Source organism: Trachypithecus francoisi, unplaced genomic scaffold (assembly GCF_009764315.1).
Source record: "Trachypithecus francoisi isolate TF-2019V2 unplaced genomic scaffold, Tfra_2.0 Lachesis_group17, whole genome shotgun sequence".
NCBI lineage: Eukaryota > Metazoa > Chordata > Mammalia > Primates > Cercopithecidae > Trachypithecus > Trachypithecus francoisi.
The window spans coordinates 4168575-4187479 of record NW_022681462.1 but is presented as its reverse complement, the minus strand read 5'-3'; the positions used below and the strand labels follow the sequence as shown (position 1 = coordinate 4187479).

The 18905-nt window shown below is 44.2% G+C and overlaps 1 protein-coding gene across 1 annotated transcript in view; it reads left to right on the top strand.

Annotated features, from left to right (window-relative positions):
* Positions 1 to 14871, top strand: part of LONRF2 (LON peptidase N-terminal domain and ring finger 2) — a 39929-nt gene extending 25058 nt beyond the window's left edge. Inside the window, exons 8-12 of the mRNA XM_033239038.1 lie at positions 956 to 1077; positions 2072 to 2230; positions 6348 to 6510; positions 9703 to 9852; positions 12299 to 14871. Coding sequence (XP_033094929.1) covers positions 956 to 1077; positions 2072 to 2230; positions 6348 to 6510; positions 9703 to 9852; positions 12299 to 12493 — 789 coding nt within the window. The 3' untranslated portion in view covers positions 12494 to 14871. The remainder of the gene's footprint in view (positions 1 to 955; positions 1078 to 2071; positions 2231 to 6347; positions 6511 to 9702; positions 9853 to 12298) is intronic.
* The last annotated feature ends 4034 nt before the right edge of the window (positions 14872 to 18905 follow it).

The following is an 18905-nucleotide window of genomic DNA, read 5'->3' as shown; positions in this document are numbered from 1 at the left end:
AGGGCCACCAGAGAAAGCGCAGAGTCCTGAAGCTCGCCAGGCCTGGGGTTCTTGTATGCCATGGTGGCTCAGCACTGACCCCTGACCCTTTCTGAATCACAGCTTTATGAGCACAGTAGAGAGAACAACTATAGTATTATACTGTTTTCAGGACCGATGAAGCACCTGCAGTGGTCCTGATGTGTATCAGAATGTCAGTGAAAAGAGCTACTATATGCTAGTATACATGCCTGCAATAAAACAGTGCAACCTACCGAGCTACTACTCTGTGTGCACACATGCACACACACATACACACACACACACAGAGTAGTAGTTCAGCCACATTGTGGCCCTTCTACCCACCGATCCCAGCACTTTCTTGTTCAGTCTTCTTCCACCTTCCCTCACATCCAGCTTTAATCTATGGTCCCTCACTCTCTCAATCCAAAAAAAGTCAACCTTGACCTTTTGCATGCATCCTGAGTAACACAACAAAGCTAGAAAAAAACACAACGTTGAGAAGATTGGTGTCAGTTTCAATGAACAATTTTAAGTCTCAGACTCAAAACATGAGTAATCATTCTTACATTCTTTCTCTAGTAGTTCCAGTTCTTCACTCTCCAAGCTGATCATTGCAAAAGTCTCTCCACTCCCAACATGCCCTACTTCACTCCCTCCCCTCTCACCAACATCAGGGCACTTGGTTGAAAATGTAGATGCTGTCAAGATTGAGTTGCCTCATCCTTTGCCCAGGTGAACGCCTCCTCCTGGCCTTTTCTCACAGCGGAGGGGCTGTCCGGGCTCCTGGCACAGTCTGGCCCGCCTCCCTCTCCATCCCTGTTCCTTCTTACCTGCTCAGAGATCCTACCCGCCACCTCTTTGTTCACCTTTTGACTCACGGAAGCTTCATCCTTTAGAGTTAATTACCATACAGTATCATTTGACTATTTTTGTTTGTTTGTTTTTATTGAAGTTACTGGCAAGCAGGAACTTTAACATAACTGTTCTGGCCGAAGAATTAATATTTCGATATTTGCCGGATGAATTGTCTGATAGGAAGAGAATTTATGATGAAGAAATGTCAGAACTGTCAAAGTAAGTGCTCCTGTTACGTGTCCTTGGTCTTAAGTTCAGATTGAACTTTGTCAACTTCAGCTTCACCTCAGATTTTCTTTTCATGGCAGAGAACTCTCTTGGCGTGTAGATGGAAACAAATGTTAGTTGTAAAGTATTTTTGGAAACATAATTGCAAGAAGTTATAAGAATTTTTTTCTTTTTTAATAAGGTATTTTTACAATGTTTTAACAAATTTATATAGTTGCTTTTTGTATGTAAATAAGTGATACTGAATTTTTCAGGATTTAAAAAGCAAAGAAGGCTGGGCACAGTGGCTCATGCCTATAATCCTAGCATTTTGGGAGGCCAAGGCAGGAGGATTGCCTGAGCTTAGGAGTTCAAGACCAACCTGGCCAACATAGCAAGACCCCATCTCTGTATTTAAAAAATTATTTAAAAATAAATAAAAGGCAAATAATATAAATGTATTTGTTACTGATGAACTGTACACTTAAGAATAGTAAATTATATATTTTACTTCAAAAATTGTTTTAATGTAATATCTGCAAAATGGAGTAAAGTGAAGCACAGTTTTAAAAAGTAGAGAGAAGGAGAACTAATACCCAGGATTGCGAATCACGACAGGCTTGACAGTTTTCATCTTTTAAAATGGCAAAAGTTTTGTATTTTAGTAGCGATCTTATCACTCTTCCACTCTTCTATTTAAAACTCATTGCCTTTGAGTACTATGTAGTTTTTGCTTTTATTAGAATTTTTTTAGAGTGCTTAAAATGTGTAACTTTTCCAAGCAAAGTAATATAATTCAGCATCTTCTCCTTTCTCAAGTTAAATAAGACAGATTTGTCAGGAAACCTGGGTGAGCAGAGAATTTTCACATGCTATGGTCCTTGGCTTTCTTGTTTTGTAGAGGGGAGAACTGAGGTTGGCTGGCTTTTGCTGTTTTGGTGGCCAGTACTACCCTCTGATCTAACAGCTCATGTATCTGAGATAACATGTCCCCTTACTTCTGCAGTCTGACCAGAGACGTCCCCATCTTTGTGTGTGCCATGGCCTTCCCCACGGTCCCGTGTCCACTCCACGTCTTTGAGCCCCGCTATCGGCTTATGATAAGAAGATGCATGGAAACTGGCACCAAGCGGTTTGGCATGTGCTTATCTGCCGAACACGCAGGGTAAGAACTATCAGCATTTGAAGGGTCCTAATGAAGGGCAACGTTTGACGTTTTTCTTGCAGAATGATTTAGGCTGATGCTTGAAAACCTCCAGTGGCTCCCATTACATAGCAAAGTCCAAGTTCAAGGCTGCCCACAATGCGGTCCCATCCCTTCTTTCTAGCCTCACTGCCCACCTCTTCCTTTCAAGCTAGTCCACTGCCGTGCTGCTTGCCCTTCTCTTGTGACAGCTCATGCTTCCACACCTCCGTGCTTCCCTCTGCCTGCAATTGTCTTTATCCTCGTTTATATATAAACAAATCTAGTCCAACTTTTGAGGTCTAGAAAAATTGCGGCTGGGCTTAATGGCTCACGCTTGTAATCCCAGCACTTTGGGAGGCTGAGGTGGGAGAATTGCTTCAGCCCACGAGTTGGAGACCAGCTTAGGCAGCATAGGGACACCCTGTCTCTACAAAAAACATTTAAAAAAGAAAAATGTCTATATCCTGCACAAAGCTGTTTCTCTATCTCTACAGCCAAATCATTTTCAGTCTCACAAAAACACACTGTGCTTGGTTTTCACCTCCCCTCATTTCACGTCTTTGTCCAGAGAGGGTGTTGCAAGCCAGCAGGTTGTTCCCCTCTGTACACTGATTTGGGGACTCAGGATCCTCCCATCCCTTAGGGCCTTGTCAGCCCTATGTGGTCATGATGAGGTCACTGCATCCAAGTGCTAGCTGTGGAGGAGGCGCACGTGCTCTTAAAGGACTCTGGAGAAAGGGGGTTCCCTCTTCACACCTGCTGCAAAGGAGCCTGGCAAATATAGTCCACCCACGTGCCCAGGAAGAAGAGGAGTCTGCATTTTTAGGGCCACTCAGAATTTTCTACCATAAATACCTAGGGACAGAGCTTTTAAAAATATGTATAGGACCTTTGTGGAGAAAATTCTGAAACTTGAAAGATATTCAAGAAGTTCTGAATCAATGGAGAGAAATGCCATGTCTGTTGGTGCACAGACTCGATGTCGTAGAGATTCCACATCTACCCAGTTCCCCAAATCTAGAGTAATTTCTGTCAGCATCTCCAGGAGGCTTCTTCATGGACTTGCTCAAGCTGATTTTAGAATCCGTGTGGAAAAGCAAAAGGCCAAGCCCAGATCTGGCTGAACAAACAGGAGAACATCCTATAATATCAAGTTTACAAGCCTTAGTAAGTAGACCAATGAAACGATAAGGTAGAGATCCGAAACAGGTCCACTCATATATGGATGCCAAATTTATAGACAATTGTATGAGAAAAGACAAACTACTCAATAAAGGGTGCTCAGAAAATTAGTGGGTAGGCCGGGCGCGGTGGCTCAAGCCTGTAATCCCAGCACTTTGGGAGGCCGAGACGGGCGGATCACGAGGTCAGGAGATCGAGACCATCCTGGCTAACACGGTGAAACCCCGTCTCTACTAAAAAAAATACAAAAACTAGCCGGGCGAGATGGCGGGCGCCTGTAGTCCCAGCTACTCGGGAGGCTGAGGCAGGAGAATGGCGTAAACCCGGGAGGCGGAGCTTGCAGTGAGCTGAGATCCGGCCACTGCACTCCAGTCCGGGCAACAGAGCGAGACTCCGCCTCAAAAAAAAAAAAAAAAAAAAAAAAGAAAATTAGTGGGTAGTCCAAATGAGAGGGGAGAAGAAAACTTTACCTTATGCCATAAATAAAAAATAACACGTTTGTATTCCTAATGTGAAATGTGAAAAACAAAATATAAAAACATTTAAGAGGAGATATTGGGGACCGCCTTTATAATTAGGAATGGGGAAAAATTTTTTATACAAGGTGCTGAGAATACATAAAAGAGGGAGAGATTAGTAAATTAGAATATATTAAAATTTGATTCATCTAAAGTCAGCCAAGTGAAAAAATAAGCTATAAGAGTTCCACGTGCACTGAGAATATAGAACACTGAAAAGAATGTTATTCCCATCCAAACAACAAGAAAAACAAGAAAAAACAGATAAACCACAAAACATATACTCCTTGAAGCCATCAGAGAGTGGAGGTTGCTCAGGGTAACCAAACAAGATCCCACAAGGAGAGAGTAGGCAGAGCCCAGGAAGAGACATAAAAGCCTGTAGGAAGAATTCAGCTAATTTTTTTTTTTAAAAAACAAATTGCCAATGACCTTGTGTGGGCTGGCATCAGAGTGCAGGTCTGGAGAGCTGCACTCACAAAGGGAGTTTGCATCACACACAGGCTCTTAACCACAGATAAGAGGCTCCTTGGTGAGTCATGCCCTGCAGCGAAGCAGGCTTGGCGGAACTGACATTTATTTGGAGGCCTCTACTGGTTGCTGGGGGCATTCAGTCCTCCCTTGAAGAGGAATCTTCAGGGCGCCTCCAGGTTCACCACGCTATGAATGAGATCATCCTGTTAGATACCAGGAAGAGAGAGTCTTATTAAATGTATAAGTAGAGGCATCCAGGTGGCAGTTTGAATCATCGCTGCTCTTTAGTTTGAGGGATGTGTAGTAAAGCTGCTCATCATGAGGACTTCAGAATCACACTGCCATGAATTCTCATTTTGGCTCTGAATCTCCCTGTGGCCTTAGAGAAGTTAATTCCTCTGAGCCTCCGTGTTGTGTGGGCTTGAATTAGTATATATTATAAACTGCTGTGTGTGGTGCTTGGCACGTGGTAGCGTGAGAATATCACTGGGTTACGGGTGATAGTTACAATCACAGTGTGGGTAAGAGCTGGGGAGAGCTTTGGAATGAGAACAGCCACATCCTAGAACACCATCCTGGGTAGTACGGAGCAGCAGGGACATGCAGAGGTAGGGGCTGCGAAGGGCTGGTTAGAGCGGGTGCAGGAGAGCAGAGGCATTGGCTCAGCAACAGTCTGCAGGGCCGTGCCTTAGGGAGATCAGACAGGAGCCTGTCTAGTGATCTGAGCAATTCAGAGGGCATCTCTGACTACTTTTGGAGGCATTTTAATGGAACAGTAGGATATGGAGGAGTGAAGGGGAGACAAGGAGATGAAGGCAGTGGCTGGGGACTGCTTTCCACAGCACTTTGGTTGGGGAGGGCAGAGCTGGCAGAATTGGAATGAGGTGAAGACCTTGTGGGCAAAGGTAGGAGGGAGGAGGAGCTGAGTGCCTTTGAAGGTGGAGGACTTGCTGCCCCAGCAACCGGCACCAGCAGAGGCTTCCAAATAAACGTCAGCTCATCCACGCCTACCTCACTGCAGGGTATGACTCACCAAGGAGCCTCTTATCTGTGATTAAGAGCCTGTGTGTGATGCAGACTCCCTTTGTGAGTGCAGCTCTCCAGACCTGCACTCTGATGCCAGCCCACACAAGGTCATTGGCAATTTGTTTAAAAAAAAAAAAAAAAGCTGAATTCTTCCTACACACTTTTGTGTCTCTTCCTGGGCTCTGCCTACTCTTTCCCTGTGGGATCTTTTGTTTGGTTACCCTGAGCAATCTCCACTCTCTGATGGGTTCAAGAGACATATGTTCTGTGGTTTATCTGGTTTTTCTTGTTGTTTTTCACATTCTTTTTAGTGTTCTGTATTCTCAGTGCACGTGGAACTCCTATCGCTTGTTTTTTCACTTTGTTGACTTTTGATGAATCAAATTTTCAGTGTGGGCTTGAATGCATATGTATCGTAAACGGTTCCATGCGGTACTTGGCACGTGGTAGCATGAGAATATCACTAGGATAAGGGTGATAGTTACAGAGTGTGGGTAAGAGCTGGGGAGCGCTTTGGAAAGCCGAGTGTGTGCATGGCACCAGCTGGGCAGTCCTGATGTTGCCCTGCCAAGGTGGCTGAGGAGCCACATTTGAGATTTCATCTCTTCCCATCTCTCGAGTCCTTTCCAAAACACTAGCCCATTGGAACTGCTAAGGCACAAGTCCTGTCTCACCCGGAGCCCTTCCGCTGCAGCCACCATCACCACTATATTTAGCATCTAACAGAAGCGACCATGTGCACGTGTCTCTTAGCGACAATAACCTTGCTGGTCTGATGTGGAGACACTGTTTTGTGTGGCTTTGTATTCCTTTTAAAAGCAAACTCTCATCCAGAGAACAATAAAGGCCCCCTGCATTTTAAAAATCACAGTCATTTCTCCCAACCGTCTCTTCAGGCTTTCAGAATATGGATGCATGCTGGAGATTAAGGACGTGAGAACGTTTCCCGATGGAAGTTCTGTTGTAGACGCGATTGGCGTCAGTCGGTTCCGAGTGCTTAGCCACCGCCACAGAGATGGCTATAACACAGCGGACATTGAGTATCTTGAAGATGAAAAGGTAAGGCTTATTGTACTGGTGTGTTTTGTAGAGGTCTGTCCTCTTGTTTCCCTCTTGCATTGTGGAAAGGCTTTGTCAAACTTGTACTGACAATATTACTTAAGTCCTTAATTCATCACTTAAATTTGTTTGTTTGTTTTTGAGTCAAGGTCTCGTTCTGTCGTGCAGGCCAGAGTGCAGCAGCATGATCTCAGCTCACTGCAGCCTTGACCTCCCAGGCTCAAACGATCCTCCTGCTTTAGCCTCCTGAGTAGCTGAGACCATAGGTGCACACCACCATACGTGGCTAATTAAAATTTTTTTTTGTTGTTGAAACGGAGTCTCCCTGTGTTTCCCAAGCTGGTCTCAAACTCCTGGGCTCAAGCAGTCCTCCCACCTCGGCCAAAGCGTAGTCGTCCCAAAGCGCTGGGACCACAGGCATGAGCCATTGCTTTCGGCAGTTATTTATTTTCTCAGTGGATTTTTACCTAAGTTGGGAGCTGGTACAGAAATCTCCTTTTAAAAAAATGATCTAGCCAGGCATGGTGGCTCACGCCTGTAATCCCAGCACTTTGGGAGGCCGAGGCGGGCAGATCACAAGGTCAGGAGATTGAGACCATCCTGGCTAACATGGTGAAACCCTGGTTCTACTAAAAATATAAAAAATTAGCCATGCATGGTGGCGGGCGCCTGTAGTCCCAGCTACTTGGGAGGCTGAGGCAGGAGAATTGCTTGAATCCAGGAGCCAAAGGTTGCGGTGAGCTGAGATGGCGCCACTGCACTCCAGCCTGGGTGACAAAACAAGACTCCATCTAAAAAAAAAAAAAGAAAGACCTTATTGTACTTAGGCAACATGGAAACCTGCACGTTGCAAAATAGGCTTGTGATTTGCTATTGGATGCTCTAGCCCTGGAGCTGGCAAACTTTTTCTGCAAAGGGCCGGATAATAAGTACTTTAGACTCCACAGGCCATATGGTCTCTGTCAAAACTCAGTTCTGCCCCTGTAGTGCAAAAGCAGTCATAGACAATGTGTGAAGGCATGAGCATGACGGGTTTCCATTAAAGGTGATTTCCGGAAACATGGTGGTGAGCATGGTTTGACTCGGGAACAGCAGTCTGTGAGTCTCTGTTCTCTAAATTGGTATTAATTCAGAATGTGACAAAATCTACAACTTAAAAATACCTCCCAAAGCTAAATATAAAAGAGTTGAATTTATTACCCGTTAAGAATTTTTTCACGTGTCTCATAGAAATATCAGGACCTATAATTTGACAAATTAGCAAAACGTTTTGAGAGATTCTCCAACAGACTTACACAAGGATGTCCATAACAGTCTTACTCCATTATAGCCCCAAACCAGGAACAGCCCAGGTGCTGATTACACTTGAGTCAGTAAACACATTGTGGTCCATTCATGCAATGCAATACTACCTGTCAATAAAAAGAAATGAACCACTAGTGCACGAAACAGTATGGATGACTCTCATAGACATTATGCTAAGTGAGAGATGCCAGACACAGGACGAACACATACTGCGTGGCTTCATCTGTATACTTCCAGGAACAGGCAAAACTAGACTCTGAAGACAGAAGTCAGAAAAGGCTTGTGGGGTTGGCTTTGTAATTGACTGGAGGGGGCGGTGAAGAATCTTTCTAGGTAGTGGAAATGTCTATCTGGTTTTGGGTGATGGTCAGACTGGTGTATACAGTTGAGAAATGGTGTATACTCTTTGAGAAAACTCTTTGAGCTAAAGATCTATGCACTTTTTGGTCTGTAAATTATACTGCAGCAAGAAATTTTAAAATACTTAAAAGGAGGAAATCCTTGGAATTATCGTATTCCTCTTTTAAATTCTTTGGTTGACATTTGGAAATGTGGAAGTAAGGGTACATAGCCACCCCACATCACACTAGGAGTCATTTTTGGGGCAGTGGTGTACACTTAGGATTTGTGAATGGAGTCACACCCAGGACGCTCTCTCTCTGCCTCCTCCAGCTGCGGTTTCTGGTCATCCCAGTGCAGAGGAGCAGAGCAGGGAGCCCAACCCCCAGACTGGACCAGAAAGCTGAGTTTCAAAGCTATGGCTGAAAGTGATCATCTTCAGGGTCTCTCTGCAGGGTGGATAGACCTGACGGCAGGGTTTATTGACCGTTGTTGTAGATGACAGCTTTTCATAGTGTATGTGTTTATTTTAAAATGGGGGCTTAAGTAGCTGCAACATGAAACAATTTTAGCTTGCTTTTACAAGAAAATCCTCTATCATATATGAATATTTGATTTGTATAAATCAAATTGAGGGTGGTGTATGCATGACGTTATAATTTCTCAGCACGCCGTAGTTTTTGTAGGTACTGGAATTTTATAACAGGAAAGGACCTTCATGGTTTATTCCTGTTATACAGATGAGAAAACTCTGCCCTCACGAGGCTGTGAGACTGGCTAGATTCACACAGGAGAGTTGGTGATGAAGCCAGAACAAACCCTGGTCCCGTGATTCCCAGTTCCATGCTCTTCCTCCTCTGCCAGGTGTTCCTGAACAGGACCGAGGCATAAGTTAATGACAGACGTGACAGTGACATAGGGACCAGAGGCCAAGCTTGGTCAGTCTAAGGTGCTGTGGCCGACAATAAGCTGGAGTCCATCAGCCCAGGCCAATGTAATGAGGATAGTCTTGCCCTATCATGCCTTTAGGAATGTAGTTTGGTGATATGGAATACAATTTTTAAAATGTCACCCTTTGACTTGGTAATTCTAACAAGGTCTCTAGGAAACTATCCCGAGGAAACCATACCTCCCTCCCTTGTCAACAAACAAAACAAAACAAAACAACTTTTGCATAAGTGTTTATATTACTGTGTTATTTTTAAAAATGAAAAACTAGGCTATTCTAAATAACTTACGTGAATAGTTAAGTAAGTTGGCATGTATCTCAAATATAAAATTGCATGCAGCCATTGAAAATTATGCAAAATTACATGAAACGTGCTTATGTTATGGTATTAAGAGAAAAATCAAGATACAATTGATAGATTTCAACTATACAAAAAAAATGCAGATTTCTATATTGAGCATGTACCATTTTTGTGAAATTGATGAATTATTAAAGTGCTAAATGCCACAAATCCACTTAGTGGCAGTGCAGAGGTTGCTAACTGTGTTACGTGCATTACTATGAATGGGTCGTACGGCCGTGCCTTTTTCCCTGATCAGGTGGAGGGTCCAGAGTATGAAGAGCTTGCTGCTCTCCACGATTCCGTGCATCAACAGTCTGTTTCCTGGTTCGCGTCTCTCCAGGATCGCATGAAAGAACAAATTTTAAGTCATTTTGGGGTAATGCCAGACAGAGAACCGGAGCCTCAGGTATGCTCTCTTTTTTCCTTTGTAATTCTGTTATTTCCTGCTGTCGTGTGCTGAGCCATCGTTCTGGTGGAGAGCCCGGCAGTACGATGCTGGGTATACCCCAGTGTGGTTGCTTATGAACCAGTTCTTCTACTGACAGCCCAAAGGAGCACCTTCTGTGGTAGCACAGGACTTGTGAAGCAAAACACAAAGGCTTTCTAACAGAACATAGTTTCTTTTCTAACGACAATCAATTTATTCTGCTTGACTGTCAGTTTGCAGCCCTTTCCTTCTTGCACTCACATCTTAAAATGTAAGTAGTAACTTTATGGTATTGGCACGAACACTCCACGTTTGGCACGTAGCATTGCCTTGCACCTGGTACACAGATGTTGAATAAGTGAAGAGAAAAATCCCATCCTTCTTGTGACATTAGAAGCATGACTTCCCTGTCCTGTAAGGACCCTGCTGCCCAGCTGTCATGGGCTTTCTCTGGTGCTCCCTACGAGTAGTCTTGGTGATGCTGGTTCTTTAAGCAATGAATGAGCTTCAGGTTTGTGGAGCATTTCTAAGCTCAGGTGGTCCCTGCTCTGCATTAGATGGGAGAGCCAGGCTGAGCTGGTTTAAGATTGTGCCTGAGAGCGTATACCTCCCACCTGTACACGGATGCCCAGCTGTCAAGGACAGTATGGGAGGGAGATTGGCTCTCAGCTGGTTTAGGGCGATGTGAAATGTCTTTTGTGTCTTTCCCCATCCACTCTAACTTTCTTTTTTTCTATCTCTTGGAGCTTCTTTTACCCCCTGCCTGAATTCTTTCTTTTCCAAACACAGAAAAATGCTTTAACTGCCAGAAATAGCCATTAAGTCCTTTCTGGCTTGCCCTTTTTGCATAAGCCTTTGTTCTGCAATGTCCTGGAACTCAGATTCAGAAAACATGGTGGTTAGACTGACTTGCATTAGGATATGAGTCATTCTTTTTCTAGGAGTTTTTGTTTATTAACCAAATTAATCCATCTCTCCTTGGCAGGTATATTAGCTTCCTACTACTGCTGTTAAGAAATTTCACGAATGTGGTGGCTTCAAGCAACACATATGTATTCTCTTCCAGTCCTGGTTCTGCAGGCCAGACTGTGATCCGGGTGATGGCAGCATGCATTCCTCTGTGGAGGTTGTGAAGAGAGCCTGTTTCCTTGCCTCTGCAGCTTGTAGAGGCCGGTGGCATTCCTCGGCTTCCTTCCTCCATCAGAGCCAGCCATGTTGCTTCTCTCCCACGGTCCTTCCAAAGCCACATGTCCCTCTGACCACAGCCCAGAAAGGACCCTATATGAACACATTGGGCCCATCAGGATAATCCCCCCATCCCAAAGTCCTTAACGGAATCACATCCTCCGATTCCCTCTGCCATATAAGGTACCATATCCCCAGGTTTCAGGAATTCGAGTCTTTGGGGGAACCATTTTTCTGATGACTACAGAGGGATTTTAGGTAATACATCGATTTTTATATGAGGTCCTTCCCATTAAGCGTGCTACTCAGTTTTCTTCTTTCTCTGCGAGATGAGGCGGGGAAAAGAGTGTGACTCTGTATAAAAGGTTGTTTTCTCCATCTGTGACTTTCTCCTTCTGAAGGGCAGGTTGATGTCTTCCTCACAGTGACTTGGGCTACCCCCAGTGAGCTTTGGCCACAGTGCTCTTCCTAGTCCTCCAGTATCATCTACCTCACCCTAAACTAAGGCGACTCCAGAGTCCACCCTCCCGGCTCTTATTGGCATCCCGCACATTTTTGGAGGAGAATTAGAGTTAAGAATCCTAGACCCTGGAAGCAAAAAGGCCTGGGTATCTTGGTTCCAATACCAAGAATATTGAGAACAAGTTTATGATTGGCTTTTGCCTAGCACGTAGCCCAGAAGTGCTCTGTTTGATTATGTGAAATAAAGGTTATTTGGTGGCATTATAATTCTTATGTATATAATTTGTGATAACTCTTACATATGACATGCATACATATATATGTTTCATACACTCACTTGCCACATTGAGTATGTCATTCAAACTTGTACACATACTTTTAGCACTTACAGTATTATGCTTTATATGGCATGCTTAAGACGTAAAAAATAATAGCACAGAACACTGGAAAGTGAAGGTTAAAGTGATGGTCTTCTCCTCTGACCAGTATATACTCTTAACTGAAAGCTTGAGAGAACAGAAGCAACTGATTCATAGAATCTCCCCGTGGAAGATGCTTCTCTTTGCAGGCTCTTCCTTTTGTGGTTCCCCCACCTCTAAATGTGTACCGTAAAAGTAAACTATGTATTTTGAGAGCTGAATGAATTGTGAAGTAGCTCTAAAATACAAGGTGGCATTTAATTCTTGCTCACGTGTCTGTTGGCGGAGCAAAAGACTGTGTTGGGGAACAGGCTTGCATTTTCAGTGTTAATCTTGCTTTCCTCTCATCTCTTTTGCAGAGTAATCCCAGCGGCCCTGCCTGGTCCTGGTGGATCCTGGCCGTGCTGCCCCTGGAGCGCAAGGCTCAGCTGGCCATCCTCGGCATGACCTCACTCAAAGAGCGGCTCCTTGCCATCCGACGGATATTAGTCATCATCACGCGTAAGATGAATAGTCGGCAAGAGCTGGCTAATGCCAGGGAGAGAAATAATTGATTTTTCTCTCTGTCAAGGTTTCTGGAAGCCCTTGTACTTTTATAAATGTCAGGCATGGACGGATAGCCGTCCATTCATTGTGCTTTGTCAAGTGCTTGTGGATAAGGTTCCAAAATGGGACGCTTGCCAAACATTGAGTCCTCAAAAATGACAATTCTGTGTCTGGTGGGATCTGATCTGTACAAGGTTAGCCTGAAGTCTGAATGGAGCCCATAGTTGGAAAAAAAAAAAAAAACCTAAGAAAATCTCTTGGAAGCAGGTGCTTGGGGAATGCAGTTCACTGACAGCACAGGACCCTGCAGATGGTTTACATGTGGTTTAGGTTTCACGAGAAAGAAGGATTCCCTTCCCAGTCAGTATCTTGCTCTGCCAGATGGTAAAGGCATACTTTAGTGTGTAGACAATATGGGGAACCACGTTTTTATCTGGAAGTGGATTTCTTAGAACACGGGCTAACCAAAACTACGCTGAGGCTTTGTGTGTTGCTGTGAAGTTGTCTGTGAAATTGAATAATCACACCGTTGTTCAGTGCAGGAGCCCAAACTAGTCCTTACCCAAGAAGTAGTAGCCACCGGATAGAACTGTGTTTAATGTCCTGTTGTAGTTCCAGGTGTTGTAAATTGCATGTTGTAATCAAATGAGTGTCAAAACATAAGAAAGTATACCTTGGATATAGAAAAACCTGAGAACAGTATAGTTCACTGGAGGATATATATATATATTTACACACAATAAAGTGAGCAAAAGTGAGTTAAAATTGTCTATGCATTGGGATGTCAAACATCAAACCACCAAGTGCAAAGAACGCCTTGAAAGTAGAACCTTGTCTCATTGCTCAATGGTTACTCAGCATTTAGGAAACAGTCATCTTTTTCTGTTGGGATTTGCATTAGAAATTAGCCCCGTCCATAAATTTCAGTTTACTCTCCGTTTATTAACATACAAGAACACTAAAAATCTGCCATGCCAGGGTAAATCTGTCTGTTCCAGGAAAATAGGTCAGAATATACAAAGGGAGGATGGCCGGTATGGGATGTAAATATTCAGTAAGTTTTTCTCCAACACTAACCTAAAATTATCTTTATTTTTTTGAAAGAAAGTTTGACAGTGATCAGACCAGGTGTTATCTGTTAAAGGACAGTAGTGTAATTTCCATCGTGTAATGCACGCTGGTGATATTGATTGGAATAACTGAATCTGAGATACTCATATGTTCTCTCTGGCTCAACCAGCTGGTACATTTAGTTGGCTTCCTCTGTGAGGTGAGTGTTCTTAACCAGAGGGTCACAACCACTAAAGAACACATCACAGCTGCCAGTTTTGCTTTGTTCATTGAAGATGTATGTGATGTTTTAGTTTTAAAATATATATATCTCATAATATACAATATTGGTGGTATATCAATCCATCAAGCATTTTGTTAGAAAGATTTTATAATATTATTAATTTTTCTTTTAGTTTTCAGTAGATAAAACTCAGTCTCATCATGGAAGTTAGAAAATACCAGCATCACTTAATTATAAGGAGAAAATGTGAAAGTATTTTCCAATCCAATGTTTCAAGTGCCTCACTTATTGTGAATCTCAGATATCATCTTGAGATGGTTTAATGACAGTTTGGCCAAGTGATTTCTAAGAGATTTTATGAATTTATGCATTAACAATAGTATTCAGCTTTCTTAGGCATTATCACCTAACCTGATCATTTGATTGGAATAACTGTATTAGTCATTGATTGGTAAAATAAAGAAAACAAAATGCATCTCACATGCCCGAAGACCTTTACCAGAAGCAGTTCGTGAAAATCGATGTGCATTGACCATTCTCGGCCTTTCCCTTTTGGAAAATGTTTTTGTACCTTCATATCACAGCTGAATAGTTGTCATTGCTGTTTCCATTTGGAGGTGTCTAAATAACCATAGTGTGATCACAGCTTCTCCACAAGCCTTCCTCAAGTTTAGTTGGTAAGCTTGCTACACCATTTGGAACCTGTTGCTTTCTCTTCCTCACTCTTTAAGTGTCATAAGGTCACACAGTTCTTGGAATCAGAACTATTCAGTTATTTCTTCACCATTCTGCCTGGCTTTCTGAGTCTTCTCATTCTGCGTGTTATGTAAAAGCCTGAACAACAATGATGACGCAGACAAGAGCAACACACATTTTTATTTTTTGGTAGAGAGGTTTTTATTTTTTTGATACCAGAGGGAATTAACTATGATCACGTCGTGCTCTCTCTGTTCAGCATCACACCCCCGCATACTGCGGCGTGGGAGCAGATTGGTACTTACCGAGCGCTTAGAAACATCACGCATCAGTAACCGGGTCAGGGTGACAGCATCCTACGGTCATGTCATGAAGGAAGCCTCCTTTTACAAACCTTAAAAAAAAAACCCCCCCCCCAGCTTCAGTTTGCTACCAATCAAGCTAAAGCAGAACAGTCTGCTTCCTCCTCCGCCTGCCCCCTTCTGCCTCTTTTCTGTTGGGGAGATGCCAATTTTAAGGATTTCTCAGAAAATAATGTAATCTCTCATTCAGTGTCAGGACATTCCAGCTTAATTGTACTGAAAGTGCTCCAACAGTCATGCTCTCGTTACATTGGAATAAAAGCAGAAAAGAGTAATAGCAGCGTGGGGGAGTCATTTTTCTTCTTGAGGAACAATACATGCTGTTCGGTATTTTTCCATTCATTGCCCACACTTGCCCATGTCTTTGAAATGCAAGTAGGATCCCAAAGGCAGCATTCTAAAAGCCTGGGGCATTTTTAGCATAGCCCATTCCCCCATGTGTGTCCTCATCTTCAGAATCGAAAGTTAGGATACTTTTTAAAGTTTCAAAAGAAAATAATTTAAAATGTCAAGGTTTATCCATAGAAACACAATAATTCTTAACCAATTCATGTACCAAATGCAACAGTATTATCTCATTTTTAGAGTCACAAATGTTTTTTGCACTTAAACCTTCTCCCTCTCTCAAAACAAAACAAAACAAACAACAACAAAGCAAACAAACAAAACAAAAAATCACACCAAGACTGTTTAACAAATTGTATCTCAATATATATTAAGTCTTACCACAGGACTTTTGAATCATCAAGGAACAATTTGAAGTTTATGGATGGTAGAATTACAATGAACTATGATATTATCACTTTATTATAAACTTTTTGGAAAATTGGCAGTTGTTACCGTCAAAATACTCCATTGCCTGTATTACATCAAATTTGTTTTAATTTTTAAGTGCTGTTTAAAAATACCCATCTGTTTCTTCTTGTTTTCTGTTGTGCCCCACCACTTAAATTACTTGGGTAAATACCACTCTTCAAAATTTAAATACTGTCTATCAAATAAGAAGTGTGAAAGATATGGAGAAGAAAGGTGATAGCAAATTAGAAGAAAATCAGTATGGGTGATTTCTTTTAGTTGAAAGCACAAAGTTTTATTTTTCCCCAGTATAGCTATCGAGTAGGGTAGGGGGGTCCCCGTCTCCCCATTTTTTCTCTTTTTTTTTTGAGATGGAGTCTCGCTCTGTCGCCCAGCCTGGAGTGCAATGGTGCAATCTCGTCTCACTGCAACCTCCACCTCCCGGGTTCACGTGATTCTCCTGCCTCAGCCTCCTGAGTAGCTGGGACTACAGGCACGCACCACCACGCCCAGCTAATTTTTGTGTGTTTCTTGGTAGAGACAGGGTTTCACCATGTTGGTCAGGCTGGTCTCGAACTTCTGACCTCATGATCCGCCCGCCTCGGCTTCCCAAAGTGCTGGGATTGCAGGCGTGAGCCACCGCGACCAGCCTATCTCCCCATTTTTTAGCACAGACAGCAGTGGCGGCCACTGGAAGGAATTCTTCCCCTTCAACATCATCCTTCCCGAAGGCCACATTCTGTTTCTCTTGTTCACCGAAACCTAATTCCCAGGGAAGCCCGCTGTGGATGGGAAAGATGAGCCGTGTGAGCCATCGCCCACGCAGGGAGATAACAGAATCCCTTTGCCAGCATCACCCCCTCTCTACTGGGGTGAGACACTTCCTTCGGAGCACTGGCTCTGCCTCCCCGGGGAAAGTCTTTTTCCCTTTACGACTCCTCACCTCAGCCTCACCTTGACTTTCATTTCTCAGCTGCTGAATTCTAACCAAGAGCCTTTTAGCGGCGGCTCAGCTTTTAGGTGAGCACAAATAATGCAGGAATTGAAGTGCCACCATTGTACTGCCCCAGGTTGGGGACATAAACTCGAATTTGCACCCAGGTCTGATAAAGGTGACTGATTGAGGACACAGAGAGGTGGATGCCATTGACAGCGTTTACTGTTCCTCACGATTCCTGTAGAAATGAAAGAACCAGAGGCACAGCAGACCACACCGGGCCATGAGGGGAAGCACGGGAGACAGGCAGGAGCAGGAGTGAGGGTGAGCGTGGCTCAGACCCTCTACTGTGTGTGCTGCAGGAAAGGGCAGGGAAACAGCTTAGACTGGCTGATTTGAATAACAGCTCAGACGCTAGGCTATACAGGTGATCTCTAGCCGTCTGGCACCTGGCCCTGGGTGATTAGGCTGGGGGATACTGCCTCCTAGGTTGTAAGAGCCAGAGAGAGGAGGATGGCCTCTGGATTGGCCACTTTGCTCCCAGGGTAGCCCTTTGCTATGTCTAAGAATTGGTTCACCCTGGGATGGGCAGCTTCTCCCGGGTCAGCGAGGCCCCTGAGATGTCCAAATATCGTAAAATATAGAAATCATGATTAATGCAATTGGTCCTCTGCTGTGTTGACATACTAAGGTCACTTTTGATAGCAAGCCTTTTAAAGAGTAGGGCATACGTTGCCCTGAAGAGCATAGAAAATGTTTTATTCTGAGAGTAGAAAGGAGGAAGACATGGAAATACAGGAGTCCCTTAGGCTGGCCCATAGCTGAGTCTTTGCTGTGTACGGCGTTAGTCAAGAACGTAGTTCTGCCGTTTTGGGGAGGCCTCTAACAATTTCTTGGTGCAATTGTTAACATGTGTTAAACGTAAGAGTCTGATGATGATATCGTGGTGTTTCTCGGCTCGTGGTGGCTGGTCTGGCAGTTGTGTGGCCGGGCATGTGCACTGATAGTTCAGTAAAGGATAAGTAGAGACTCGTGGTGTTCATGTGTCACCCCAGGGAGGGAGTGGCTGTGGGGATGCAGGGCAGGAAGTCGCGGTGGAAAGTGGGCTGGGGTGTTAGGAGAAGGCACTGGGGGTGGGTGCTCCTCCCCCAGGGGTTGAGGAGTTGACTGATAGGGGGCAGTTACCTCCTGGGAAAGCAAGTCGCTCCCTTAAGTTTTAGGATGGCACAGAGAGTAGACCCTTCTACCAGAGTTTCCATTTGGACGTGGGAGTGTAGGGGCCATGTTTTGGCAGAAAGCAGGGTGTGTATCAGCATTCGCGGACTCCTCAGCGTTTAAAGGAAGAACAGCAAAAATGTCAGTGCCCGCTTTGTGCCTCAGGAGAGGCAGCCCGTGGGCATCACCAGGGCAAAGGTTTTAATATCTGGGACAAGTTATCTCCCACGGCGAGGTTGTGGCTGGGGACATGTCATCTTCAGCCATGAGCTGCTGGGCTGGGCAATGTCTTCTGGGATGTGAGACTTGGGGTCTCCTTTCTAAGTGGATCCCCACTCATGCCGATGTGGGTCCCAGCATTTTCCATGTTTGGTTGAAATAGTGGCTTAGCTGGAGGGTCTGGGCCTCTGGATCATAAACCAGCAAAAGCCCCCAGATCAGTGGTGACAAGATCAAGAGACCCCAGAATGTGTGCAGCCGTGCTTGGCAGGGTTCTGGTTCTTGCTTTGTGATGGAAGTTTAGGTTCAAATGGATCCTATATCAGAGGAGCAGCTGGCTGGCCTGTGGGAGCCCTGGGGTTAGTGGGTCCAGGAGAGAATGTGTTCTTTCTCTGGTCTCCGGCCCTGATGGGGTGGGGACAAGATCTGAAATTTATAGGAATGGGGGGAACATTATGGAAGGCCCTAATATGTAATGAGCTTGTATATACAAGAACGCAAGACATAGCCCTCTTTTTATGTTTAAAGGGGACTATGGTCATGTTTTTTAAAGTTTGTGTGAGGTGTGAGTCAGCTGAGAGGCCCTCAGTGAAGAGATTCAGGTTTGTGGGGCAAGATAGAGGCCCATTTTGTGGTCTGTTTACAGACCAGAGTTTGAAATGGAGTTGTTTGGGGAGCCCATGGTGTGTCTTCACTAAACCGATTGTATGGAACCTGTCAGGGCTGCGGAAGCTGTAGCGAACGTCTTTTCCCAGAGCCCAGCATTGTGGATTCCGAGAAGTGACATGTGTGTCTCGGTGACGTCCGGTGATGCCTGCCTCTCTGAAGGGGTGAAGCAGTGCGCCGGCAAGACCTCGAATCCCAGCTGTAGCACCTACGGAGAGGTGTGATTTAGAGTTGGA